Source organism: Ailuropoda melanoleuca, chromosome 2, assembly GCF_002007445.2.
Source record: "Ailuropoda melanoleuca isolate Jingjing chromosome 2, ASM200744v2, whole genome shotgun sequence".
NCBI classification, from domain to species: Eukaryota; Metazoa; Chordata; class Mammalia; order Carnivora; family Ursidae; genus Ailuropoda; species Ailuropoda melanoleuca.
The window spans coordinates 55,510,716-55,524,282 of NC_048219.1; the positions used below are offsets into that span (position 1 = coordinate 55,510,716).

At 38.7% G+C, this 13,567-nt stretch overlaps 1 protein-coding gene across 1 annotated transcript in view; it reads right to left on the bottom strand.

The window, feature by feature from the left end:
* CTBS (chitobiase) overlaps positions 1–13,567 on the bottom strand; it is a 45,513-nt gene that overhangs the window by 18,337 nt on the left and 13,609 nt on the right. The window contains exons 2-3 of the mRNA XM_002930793.2: positions 6,123–6,261; positions 5,432–5,640 (exon numbers count right to left, since the gene is read on the bottom strand). Coding sequence (XP_002930839.1) covers positions 5,432–5,640; positions 6,123–6,261 — 348 coding nt within the window. The remainder of the gene's footprint in view (positions 1–5,431; positions 5,641–6,122; positions 6,262–13,567) is intronic.

Sequence of the window (13,567 nt, forward strand, 5' to 3'; positions counted from 1 at the left end):
GGGGTGGAGGCATGGGCTAGCCCAGTGAAGGGTATTAAGGAGGGCATGTATTGCATGGAGCAGTGGGTGTTATATGCAAACAATGAATCAAGGAACCCTACATCAAAAATTAATGATATACTGTATGGTGACTAACATATGATAAAATATATATATATATATATATATATACATATACATATATATATATATATCTAGTTAGAAAAAAAGAGGTGAAAGACCTATACTCTAAAAACTATAAAAGAAAGAAATTGAATTGAATTTATGAAAGAAATTGAAGACGACGCAAACAAATGGAAAGATATTCCATGCTCATGGATTGGAAGAATTAATACTGTTAAAATATCCATACTACCCAAAGCAAGCTACAGATTTAATGCAATCCTTATCAAAATACAAGAACCATTTTTTACTTTTTATTTATTTATTTATTTTACAGAACTAGAATAAACTACTAAAATCCTTATGGTACAAAGAACAAAGTTGGAAGGATCACAATTCCAGATTTCAAAATACTCTACACAAAGCTATAATAATCAAAACAATATGGTACTGGCCAAAAAGAGACACAGAGATCAATGTTACCAAATAGAAAGCCCAGAAATAAACCCACATTTATATGGTCAATTAATCTCCAACAAAGGAAGCAAGAAAATGCAATGGGGAAAAGAAAGTCTCTTCAACAAATGGTAATGGGAAAATAAGACAGCTGCATGCAAAAGAATGAAATTGGACCACTTTCTCCACCCATATACAAAAATAAACTCAAAATGAATTAAAGACCTAAATGTGAGACCTGAAACCAAAAGCCTTCTAGAAGAAAACTTGGCTAGTAATCTCTTTGAGATCAGCTTTAGCAACATTTTTTTAGATATGCCTCCACAGGCAAGGGAGACAAAAGCAAAAATTAACTATTGGGACTACAACAAAATAAAAAGCTTTTGCACAGTGAAGGAAACCATCAACAAAATGAAAAACCTATTGAATGGGAGATCTTTGCAAATGATATATCCAATAAGGGGGTTAATATCCAAAATATATAAAAAATGTACACAACACCCAAAACACAAATAGTCCAACTAAAAATGGGCAGAGGACCTGAATAGACATTTTTCCAAAGAAGACACACAAATGGCCAACAGACACGTGAAAAGATGCTTGGCATTACTAAGCAGGGAAACGCAAATCAAAACCACAAGGAGATTTCACCTATCAGAATGGCTACTATCAAAAAGACAAGAAATAAGTATTGACAAGGATGTGGAGAACGTTTGTGAACTGTTGGTGAGAATGTCAATTGATGCATTCACTATGGAAAACAGTATGGAGTTTCCTCAAAATTAAAAATAGAAATGCCATATGATTCAGTAATTCCACTACTGGGTATTTACCCAAAGAAAATGAAAACACTAATTCAAAAAGATATGCATCCCTATGTTTATTGCAGCACGATTTACAATAGTCAAGACGTGGAAGCTATCCAAGTGTATATCCATAGATGAAGGGATAAAGCAGATGTGGGTGTGTTTCTGTGTCTGTCTCCCCCTCTCTCTCCCTTCCTCCCTCCCTCCCTCTCTATATGTGATGGGATATTTCTCAACCATAAAGAATGAGATCTTGCCCTTTGCAACAACATGGATGGACCTAGAAGGTATTATGCCTAGTGAAATAAGTCAAAGACAAATATATATGATTTCAGTCATATGTGGAATTTAAGAAACAAAGAAGGTGAACAAAGGAAGAAACAAAAAACAGACTTCTAAGCACAGAGAACTGATAGTTGCCAGAGGGGAGGTGGGTGGGGGGATGGGATAAATAAGTAATAAATAAATTGTACTCAGCTGACAAGCCAAATTCTACACTGACAAAACTTCCTTACTACATAAAGCCACAGAGAAATCAATCCTTACATCATTTATTATTTTCCAGTGAATCTCAAATTCATGTTGTCCAATTGTACCAAAATCAGCACAGTAAACACACACACACACACCCACACACACACACACACAGTAAAAATACAGTTCCTAGGCTCTATGCCACACTTAATCTTTCAAGATATTTTAACAATTAGGTGATTCTCAGTATAAAGCAGTGACTCTAAACCGATTTATATGAAATAGAATATATATTTCATATGTATATATTTCCTACTTAACTAGATTTTAAATTTTTGAAAGGCGGATATCATTTATTCACTAAATAAACAATTTTTAACATTGTATTAGATAAAAGGAGCTGGTCCCCACCTTCAAAAAAATCTCACTGTTTAGTCTTGAATACGTATACCTCATGTTATTGTGTTTCACAGATACCGCATTTTCTTTAAAACAGATTTAAAGTTTTTGGCAACCCTGCATCAAGCAAGTCTATGAGCACCATTATTCCAAAAGCATTTTTTTCACTTCATGTCTCTGTGTCACATTTTGATAATTCTCACAACTTATCAAACTTTTTCATTATTTGTTCTGCTGATTTGTGATCAGTGATTTTTAATGTTACTATTGTAACAGTTTTAGGGTGCCACAAATCATTCCCATATAAGATGGCAAACAACCCATAAATGTGTGTGTTCTGACTGTTCCACCCACTGGCTATTTCCCTGTCTCTGTCCCTCTTCTTGGGCCTCCCTATTCTCTGAGACACAACATTGGAATTTAGAACAAATTAATAACTCCACAATGGCCTCTCAGTGTTCAAGTGAAAGGAAGAGTCACACATCTCTCACTTCAAATCGAAAGCTAGAAATGATTAAGCTTAGGGAGGAAAGTATGTCAAAAGCTGAAATAGGCCGAAAGCTAGGCTTCTGATGCCAAACAGCCAAGTTGTGAAAGCAAAAAGTTTTTGAAGGAAATAAAAAGTGCTACTCCAGTGAACACATGGATTATAAGAGAGCAAAACCGCCATATTGCTGATATGGAAAAAGTTGCAGTGGTTTGGATGGAAGATCAAACCAGCCACGACATTCCCTTAAGCCATACCCTAATCCAGAGAATAAGGCCTTAAATTCTGTGAAGGTTGGGAGAAGTGAGGAAGCTGCAAAAATAAGTTTGGAGCAGCAGAGGTTGCTTCATGAGGTTTAAGGGGAGGAGTTTTCTCCATTTAAAAAAAAAAAGTTCAAGGTGAAGCAGCAAGTGCTGATAACTCACTGTAGAGAGTTATCTAGAAACTCTGGCTAAGATAAATTAATGAAGGTGGCTATACTGAACAACAGATTTTCAAGATAAACAAAACAGTCTTCTATTGGAAGAAGATGCCATCTAGGACTTCCATACCTAGAAAGAAGTCAATGCCTCATTTCAAGGCTTCATAGGACAGGCTGAGTCTCTCGATAGGGGCTAAAGCAGCTAGTGACTTTAAGTTGAAGCCAATTCTCATTGACCACTCGGAAAATCCCAGGGCCCGTAAGAATTATGTTAAGTCTACTCTGCCTGTGCTCTATAAATGGAACAACAAAGCCTGGCTGAGGGCACATCTGTTTACAACACGGTTTACTGAATGTTTTAAGCCCAGTGTTGAGAACTACTGAAGAAAGATTCCTTTCAAAATATGACTGTTCACTGACAACATACCTGGTCACTGAAGAACGCCGATGGAGATGGACAATGAGGTGCATGTTTTCATGTCTGCTAACACAACTTCCATTCTGCAGCCCATGGATCAAAGAGTCATTCCAAATTTCAAATCTTTTTATTTAAGAAACAAATTAAGTAGAACTATGTTTGCCATAGACAGTGATTCTGCTAAAGGATCTGGGCAAAGTAAATTGAAAACTTTCTGGAAAGGAGTCACCATTCTAGATGCCATTAAGAACATTCGTGATTCATGGGAAAAAATCAAAATATTAACAGTAAGAGGAGTTTGGAACAGGCAGGTTGATACCCACCCTCATGAAGGATGTTGAGGGGTTTCAGACTTTCATGGAAGAAGTCACTGCAGATGTGGTAGACATAGCAGGAGAACTAGCATTAGAAGTGGAACCTGAAGATATGACTGAATGGCTGCTATCTCATGATAAAACTTTCACAGATGAGGAATTGCTTCTTATGAATGAGAAAAGAAAGTGATTTCCTGAGATGGAATCTACTCCTGGTGAAGATGCCATTTAGATTGTTGAAATAACAAAAGATTTAGAATATTACATAAATTTACCCCAATTTTTGAAGTTCTACTCTGGGTAAAATGCTATTTAAACAGCATTGCCACAGAGAAATTGTTTGTTAAAAGAAGAGTCCATCAGGGCAGCAAACTTCATTGTTGTTTTATTTTAAGAGATTGCCACAGCCTCCCCAACCTTCAGCAACCACCACCCTGATCAGCCACAGCCATCAACATCAAGGCAAGACCCATTCCGAGCAAAAAGATTAAAACTTGCTGAAAAGCTCAGATGATAGTTAGCATTTTTAGCAATAAATTAGTTTTTAATCAAGGTATCTACTTTTCAGATGTAATACTATTGCATACTCGATAGACTATAGTACAGTGTAAACATAACTTTATACACACTGGAAAGCCAAAAAATTCATTTGAGTTGCTTTATTGCAGTGTGTGTGTGTGTGTGTGTGTGTGTGTGTTTAAAGACTTGGTTATCTTGGGGTGCCTGGGTGGCTCAGTTGATTAAGTGTCTGGCTCTTGATTTCAGCTCAGATCATGATCTCAGGGTCATGAGATCAAGCCCCAGCACCAGGCTCTGTGCTGAGAACGGAGCCTACTTAAGATTCTCTCTCCTCCTCCCTTTGACCCTCCCCTGCCTGCTTGCATACATGCATGCTGTCTCTCAAAAAAAGAAAAAGAAAGACAGACAGACAGACAGACTTGGTTATCTTAATATGTGGCCTGGTTTGAGATCACTGATCCAGGGCCACATTATCTTTTATTACCCATATATTGCCTGGCAAGATGCCTTCTGCTGTGGTCGTCTGCTCTAATCATGCTCACTATGGCTACAGGGAAGCCTTTGTCGCAGCTCTCTCAAATTCTATGGAGTTAGACCTTTGAGCTTTCTCAGACATTAGGTGCTCTACAAGTAATCCAGAACCTATGAAGCAAGTGAGACACTTCCCCAGAATGATATCTACTCTTAGGCAAGAGCTATTTCTGTCCTGCTCTGGTGAAAGCAGGGCCTGGACAGCTAAGCACTTCCTGATTCTTGCTGATCTAATTGCCTATTTAATATCTCTAAACCTGCTGCAAGGCAAGTAGGCGGAACAATCTCAATGCTGTGTCTTCATATGGACAGAGAATAGAGCACCTTAAAATTCTGTAAAACTTCTCTAATAAGAACCTCAAAATTTCCAGAAAATATTTTTAGGATATATGTGAAGTTCTTTACTACTCAGTAAAACTGAGATTCTATTAGTCACACCTTCATGAATACATTTTGGTAGGGAAAATAGGAGTTTCCAAAAAAAAATAACAAATGAACTTTTACCTGTGATCCCTTAATTTCACGATGGAAAGAGTCTGTGGTTTCTTTGACTAAAGTGGTTAATGCATAATATTCAGGTGATAAACAATTAGCTCCTTGCTCTATGTCTATATTAATTCCATCCATATATTGTGTTTTGGCCAACTTAACTTTTTGAGCTATCCAGGATGCTCTGAAAATAGGATCAGTGATATTCTTTAAGGGCGCATCTCCTGTGGAAGAAATATACATCTTTTATGCATATATGCTTTTTGCAGTTTAATGACATTTATTTCACAAAACCATTAAAACATCTCATTACTTTGGAATACTAAGGCCCCAATTTAAGTTTTCCAAGAAGAGAAATAATATTCAAAAATAATAGAAAATCATTACTCAATCTCTGAAATAACATCATGAGTAATCAGTAGTATAATTCTCAAATTAGAAGTAGAAACTGAAGACTATGACTAGCTGAAAATCATCATGCTAATTAGGATTCACTTTTTTTTTATTGCTCAAAATCATTGTGACTTATTTAATTCTTTAAAAATAACTATCTGTGAAATGAATTAGTATCTAAGATTAATTTTAGGATAATAAAAAATATACCAGATAAACATGAAAAGGGAATTTTTTTGGAAGGTCAGGATGGCAAACAATGCAGGTAAACTTACCAATTGGCTGGATGTATCTGGTAAGAACTGTAACTCACCTTTTAGCACTACTCTGGCCCCATGTGAATGAGCATAACACATGAGTTCTGGATCATATTCTCCAAAAATCACCACAGTTGTAATATGTGACCAATCATAAAATTTCCAAGTTTTACTTCCAACATCAAAAACAAACACCTGCCAAAACAATAAAGATAATCATCATCACTAAAAACAAGAAGAATACAATGCTGACAACCCAAAATAACATTAATACTGATCATATGTCAGGCATTACAAGTACAATGGCAAACAAGAAATAGGTGTCCTAATATAATTGGTGGTGGGACAAATTAGCCAGGCCTCAAAAGTAGGGCTAGGAAGAAATAGTGGAAAGAGCCAAGACCTGGAAGTGATTACATAACTATTGGGTACAGCTGACACCTTGAATTTGGAAGGAGATAGCAGTAAAGAACAAAAGAGTGGTAGGCAGGGTTAAGTCATAAAAGGCCTTGTAAGCCCTCTTGAGAAATTAGTACATTATCCTGAGGCAAAGCGTTTTAAAAGGAGAATATATACATTTTAGGTATGCATTTATATATACCTTTTAGAAAAATACCTTCAGCTGAAGTGGGAAGAGAGGCTAAAACTGAAAGAATAACTAATAGGAAAGCTGTTAGAAGAATCTATGCATGGGGCGCCTGGGTGGCACAGCGGTTAAGCGTCTGCCTTCGGCTCAGGGCATGATCCCGGCGTTATGGGATCGAGCCCCACATCAGGCTCCTCCGCTATGAGCCTGCTTCTTTCTCTCCCACTCCCCCTGCTTGTGTTCCCTCTCTCGCTGGGTCTCTATCTCTGTCAGATAAATAAATAAAATCTTTAAAAAAAAAAAAAAAGAATCTATGCAAAAGATGATGATGACCTCAAATTAAACTCATAGAAAGGCAGAGATAAATAAGATAAATGAACAGATACGGAAGATCCTAAGGACAAAATTAACAGGACTTTGTAACTAACTGAATGAATAAAGTAAGAGAAAGGGAGATTGATTAATATTCATTTCTGGCTGCTGCAGGTGGAGCCACTCCATCTATACAAATGTACCAGATATTGCATTTACTATGAATGGTTTTTGGTGAAACAGACTTCTTAGAATAGTTCTAAGGTGGTGGATGTTATGTTTCACCGGTATTTTCACCCCACAGATAATTCTAGAAGCACAGAAGTCTCACTGATCATTTTATTCCAAATAAGGTGTTAACTCATTGATTTAGCAAATATTTATTGAATTCCAGTAAGGTCTAGGGAATGTATATTGCTAGACATTAGTGACAGAACTTAAAGAGACCCGGTCCATGAGCGGTTCAATTACAATAGTGTTAAGGGCTACATGGGAATGCAGGCAAGCCATGACAGCATACAAAGGGGGCCTGCTACCCTGGTAGGGCAGGAAAACTTCTGAGAACTACACACTTTGGGGGAAAGCTGAAATCTGTGCAATGACCTAGACACGATGGAGGGTTACCTATAAACAAAAAGAGCACTCTCAGCAGAGGGAACAAAAGAGGGCAAATGTCTCAATACCTCAGAAGAATTCTGAATTTCTGCAACCAAAAGAATATCAATGTGGCTGGAGCACAGAAATCCTGAAAGTACATGAAATCAGATAAAACTAGTAAGGTAGGTAGTGACAAGATCAAGTAGGGCTTTGTAGAGCACTGAGGATTTTGTATTTTATCCTGAGATGAATGGGCAGCCAGCTATTAGAGTGTTTTAAGCAGGGGAGGGACATAAGATTTGCATTAACAAATGAGAAAGGGGGAGAGATCAGTAATCCCTGGATCATTGTGAGGAGAATGGATGGGTGAAGGGTGGGGGAGAACTAGGTGTAAGAGTTAAACCAGATATTTCTTAATTTTTTCAGTTTCCTTAAATTTTTATTTTATTTTTTACTTTTCAGAATTAACTCTACATAACCCATTTTTCTCCTAGGCAGCTGCCCACTAAAATAAAAATTACAGAGTGTGAAATTGGAATGATCCATTGTTTTTGGAGCTTTTAGACTCATTTCCATGACAAACCTTATCCCCTATTTTATTTTATTTATTTATTTTTTAAAGATTTTATTTATTTATTCGACAGAGATAGAGACAGCCAGGGAGAGAGGGAACACAAGCAGGGGGAGTGGGAGAGGAAGAAGCAGGCTCATAGCAGAGGAGCCTGATGTGGGGCTCGATCCCATAACGCCGGGATCACGCCCTGAGCCGAAGGCAGACGCTTAACCGCTGTGCCACCCAGGCGCCCCTACCCCTATTTTAATTCTGATAATTAAGATTAATTTGTTTAGATTGCTTATGTTTGAATCCTGAGAGCTTGTGATATAATAGAAATCCTAAAAATATAACTGGATGAATCAACTGAAACTATAAGGAAAAAAGAGCACTGAAGACCATTTACCATGAACATATGAATGAACAAAATTTTGCTTCTTTGAATAATTGATTTTCCAAATGCCCACAGAGGTATTGGGGCTACAATAAGTAAGTATTTCCGATGTCAGGTTTCCACACTGAGTAGGTTCTTTGCAAACACTTTACTACCTTTCCTTCTTCTCCTAAGCAATATATATATACTGTTTTACTGGCATTTAAATACCTCTGCTTCAAAATCTGTTAGATTAAGAACTGGAAATTGTCCCTGTCTTTAAAAAAGAGTTGCTCTTTGGACTGTTAGCCTTAAAAATAAAACTGCCAGTTATTTTACCAGCAAAAAACTGAATTTGGGAATAGCAGAGAATTACAATCCAGGACAAGCAAGCTATGGCAAGAGCATTGGTAAATCTGCAGAACAGAGGAGAGGGAATGCTCTTATAGAGGAAAGGGGGAAATTGAGAAGGCTGTTCTAAATGAAAAGTCATTTGGAGTAAACTAGAAACTTGAAATATAGTGGTTTTTCATTGGCTGAGTTCTGACAGTCTCTAATTACCTGGGCTCTACTTGGGTAGGAGGAAATCCTTCTTGCTGAGATAAGAAAGTAGTATCCACGGGCAAGTTACCCCTGCTTTTTATGTTGGATCTGCAGTTGATGAGTGGCAGGACATGACAGCTCCCCCTGTAGACCTCCAACTCCATTCTAAATGAGGTATCCTTTTGCTAATTTTCACATTTCCCACTTTTGATCAAAATCTTTTTTTGAAAGCATCACTGATCAAGAGGGAAGTTTTCCACATTTAGTGGTTTTGTCCCTCAGTACCAGGAAGGATCTTCCCCTGGTTGTCACATCCCATATTGGAGGGAAAGCACTAAAGGTCACATTTGAGTAACAAGAGGATTAGAAGGGAGAACCTCTCAGGTACTCCCACCTAAAGTAGTATCTACTCAAGGTCCTAAGTGTTGGAAATCATCTCGAAGTGTTGAGCCAGCATCACATTAGTGGATACAACATTTTTTAAAGTCTGACAGGCAACAAAATAAAAATTAAATATACAAAACAGAAGTAACATACCAATTCCAAATTGTATAATGGTTCTAAACCAGGACTGTAGGTCTGGAAGTAGCCACTGAAATATTTATTGACACTTTTTCCAACTTATGGGAGAAAGACTCTATGAAGGCAAACCTAGAACCATGTATGCCTCCCAGTAGGCTCCACTTAAAGAGACCATGAAAACAGAATCATAAATACTTCAAGAGCACATTGAAAGAACTGACTGAGGCATCTTGAGAAGTTACAGTGCAGGTAGAAACATGAAGCAATGGCTGATGAACTTTTTGCAAAACAGCACAACCTCAAAGATGTTTTACGACAGTATTGTTATCTCAAAAGACTGTTTGGAATTAAATGTGTTATTGAAAATACAGTCTGTGGTTGCAAACTCAGAAACCATGAATCTGGATAAGAATCTAAAATCAGGGGCGCCTGGGTGGCACAGTGGTTAAGTGTCTGCCTTCGGCTCAGGGCGTGATCCCAGCATTATGGGATTGAGCCCCATATCAGGCTCCTCCGCTATAAGCCTGCTTCTCCCTCTCCCACTCCCCCTGCCTGTGTTCCCTCTCTCACTGGCTGTCTCTATCTCTGTCAAATAAATAAATAAAATCTTAAAAAAAAAAAAGAATCTAAAATCAGTTAATAGTTCAGATGAAAGACTTTGGTGAATTCTGAACTTTCTAACCCTTCAAAAATAAAGCAAGTGAATTTGTCCCAGGATCATGATGAAGCTGTTTCCAAAAAGCTATAATCAAAAGAAGAGGTCTCTGTCTTCCACAAGGGCTTGGGAAATGCAGAGGAGGCATCATCTTCCCACAAAAAAAGAGAGAAGCGTCAATGGTGAGAAAAAGGTATACAGGCCTGGTCCAGACATCTTAGGAAAGCTGTCTCCTCCGATATCATCTGCTTCAATTCCTGGATATCTTTACTTTCATGTCATCAGATGGTGTGCAGGTCCAGTTATGGTTTGGTGCTTTCTTTAGATGTGTTACGTGAATCTAAGAGTCTCTCCTGGAGTTTCATGGCACAAGGGTTGGTTTGCAGTTCCTGATACGGGTCTTTTCAGTGAGGCAGAAGACTTTTTATGGAGGTGCTTTTCATCCAACAAAATCTCCAGAGAGTGCATTGTGATAAGATTGCTCTACCTAAGCATGCTTATTTTTGAGCTCTGATGATGACCCAAAGACTGAAAGAACAGACTCTCCACAACTAAATATAAAAGAAGAGAGCACATCAAAGAGGGTAGGAAGGACGGAGATGTAGTCAGGAGCCAAGATGACCCACAGGACTATCCCTGGGAGAGAGGGATGCCATAGGTACAGGTAGCAGTGGGGAGCAGACTCCACACCAGGCACCCCAGGCACAGGGAACCCACATGGAGAAGACAAACCCCCATAACATTTGGCTTTGAAAATGGGAGGGGCAAATTTCATGAATTTTACAATCAAAGGGGCTTAATATCCAGAGCTTAATAAAAATCAGCTGGCTTGGCTCCGAGAGCCAGAGGGCAATAGGAAACTGAGTTCTCACCCTTAAAGAGACAGCACACCAAACAGCCCCTCTGAGACACAGCATAGAGCAGCAGTTTGAAAAACACCAGGGGTACACAAGAAGGAGATTTACTTAATAACAGTGTGTGTTGAAGGGGCAGGGATCTTTGGGACACTTTAACAACAAAAGAGCTGGTACGCACCATTTCCCTCCCCTAGTCTAGATACACAGATAACGGCAAAAGACAATGCTGCTGGAACACTCCCTACCTAGCTTGCTAGCAGCATGCCTCACCCCCACGTCTTCTGCATATCTGCCCCTCCACAAACTGGCTGGCCTGGGCGGGAGTTTTCCTGGATGGCTGTAGCTCCTCTCCCACTTTGGACCAGCACACCCCTTGCTGGCACCATGCATCCTGCCCCCACATTCTTCTGCAGACCTACCCCCTCCAATACAGCCTTAGCCTGAGCCCATCCAAAGTGGTGTCACAAACCTGGAGTCTACAAAGGGACCAGCATCACTCCAAAATGACTCCTGCCCTTGGGAGAGGGGAAGATAACCACACAGACCAGTCCAACTGCAGCACCAGCAGTAGGCTAGGGGCAGACGTCTGGTGCCTGGCCTCACCCTCTCCCACAACCACCACCAAAGCTTCTCAGGGAACCACACAGAAAAAGTGTTCCATAGTTCTATGCTACTGCATCCCTGGAAAACACCTGGTCAAACTCAACTCAAGCCAAAGGCAGCTCCAGACATACCCTCTAACAACACAGATACTAAGCTCTGCCCACAACAAGCAAAAAGAGCCATTGCAGATGACTGGACTGAAGGCAAAAACTCAGCCACAATACCAGGGTGCATACAACACACATAGGAGACATCCCTGAAGCACCAGGTTCTGGTGAAAAGGGGACATTGCACTGCAGAGCACAAAAGAACCTCTTATAAGGCCACTACTTTCAAGAGCCGGAGATATAGCTGATTTTCCTAACACACTGAAACAGACACAAAGAGTGAAAATGAGGGGAAGAATATGCCCCAAATGAAAGAACAGGACAAAATACAGAAAGAGAGCTAAATGAAAGAGATAAGTAATATGCCTGATAGAGAATTCAAAGTGACAATCATAAAGATACTCACTGGACTTGAGAAAGGAGTGAAAGACCTCTGTCAGAGCCTCAACAAAGAGACAGAAAACATCAAAAAGAAACAATCAGGCTCTTTTATCTAAGTTCTAATAAGAACTCAATAACTGAAATTTAAAAACACTAGAGGGAATAAATAGTAAACTAGAAGAAACAGAAGAATGGATCAGTGACTGGAGGACAGAGTAATGGAAAGCAATCAAGCTGAATAGGAGAATGAATGAATGAATGAATGAACGAACGAACCCAAAATGAAAATAGATTAAAGGGAACTCAACGACACCATCAAGCATTATAACATTTGAATTATCAGGATCCCAGAAGGAGGAGAGAGAGAAAAGGGGACAGAAAATGTATTTGAAGAAGTAATAGCTGAAAACTTCCTGAATCTTGGAAAACAGATATCCAGATGTAGGAGGCACAGAGAGCCCCCAACAAAATCAAGCCACATCAAGACACATAGTAATTAAAATGGCAAAAGGTAATGGTCAACAGAGAATTTTAAAAGCAGCAAGAGCAAACAGTTACATACAAGGGAAATCCCGTAAGGTTATCAGCTGATTTTTCAACAGAAACTTTGCAGGCCAGAGAAGAGTGGCATGATATATTCAAAGTGCTAAACAAACAAACAAACAAACAAAACCTGCAACCAAAAATACTCTATCCAGCAAGGGTTTCCTTCAGAATAGAAGGAAAGATAGTTTCCCAAACTAAAGTTAAAGGAACTCATCACTACTAATCCAGTGCTATAGGAAATAGGAAATGTTAAAGGGGACTCTCTCAGTGGAAAGGAAAGAGTAAGAAAAGTAGGAAACACAAAAGCAGTAAAGTTAAGTATATCTATAAAAATCAGTCAAGGAATTCACAAATTAAAAGGATGTAAAGTAGGATACCATATACGGAAAACATGAAGGGGAGAGGAATAAAAATGTAGTGCTTTTGGAATGGATTCAAACTTGAGTGACTATCCACTTAATATAGACTATATATGCCTAAGATGTTATATATAAATCTAATGGTAACCAAGTCAACCAAATCAAAAACCAGAAATAGATATACAAAAAATAAAGAGAAAGGAACTGTGGGAGAAGAGAGCAAGAGAAGAACGGAACAGAGAAAAACTACAAAACAATTGAAAAACAAGTAACAAAATGGCAATAAGTACATACCTATCAATAATTACTCTGAATTTAAATGGACTAAAGGCTCCAATCAAAAGAAATAAGGTGACAGAATGGATAAAAATGCAAGACCTAGGGCACCTGAGTGGCTCAGTCGGTTGAGCATATGACTCTTGATCTCAGCCCACATTGGGCTCCACACTGGGCATGGAGCCGACTAAAAAAAAAAAAAAAAGCAAGACCCATCTATATGCTTCCTAT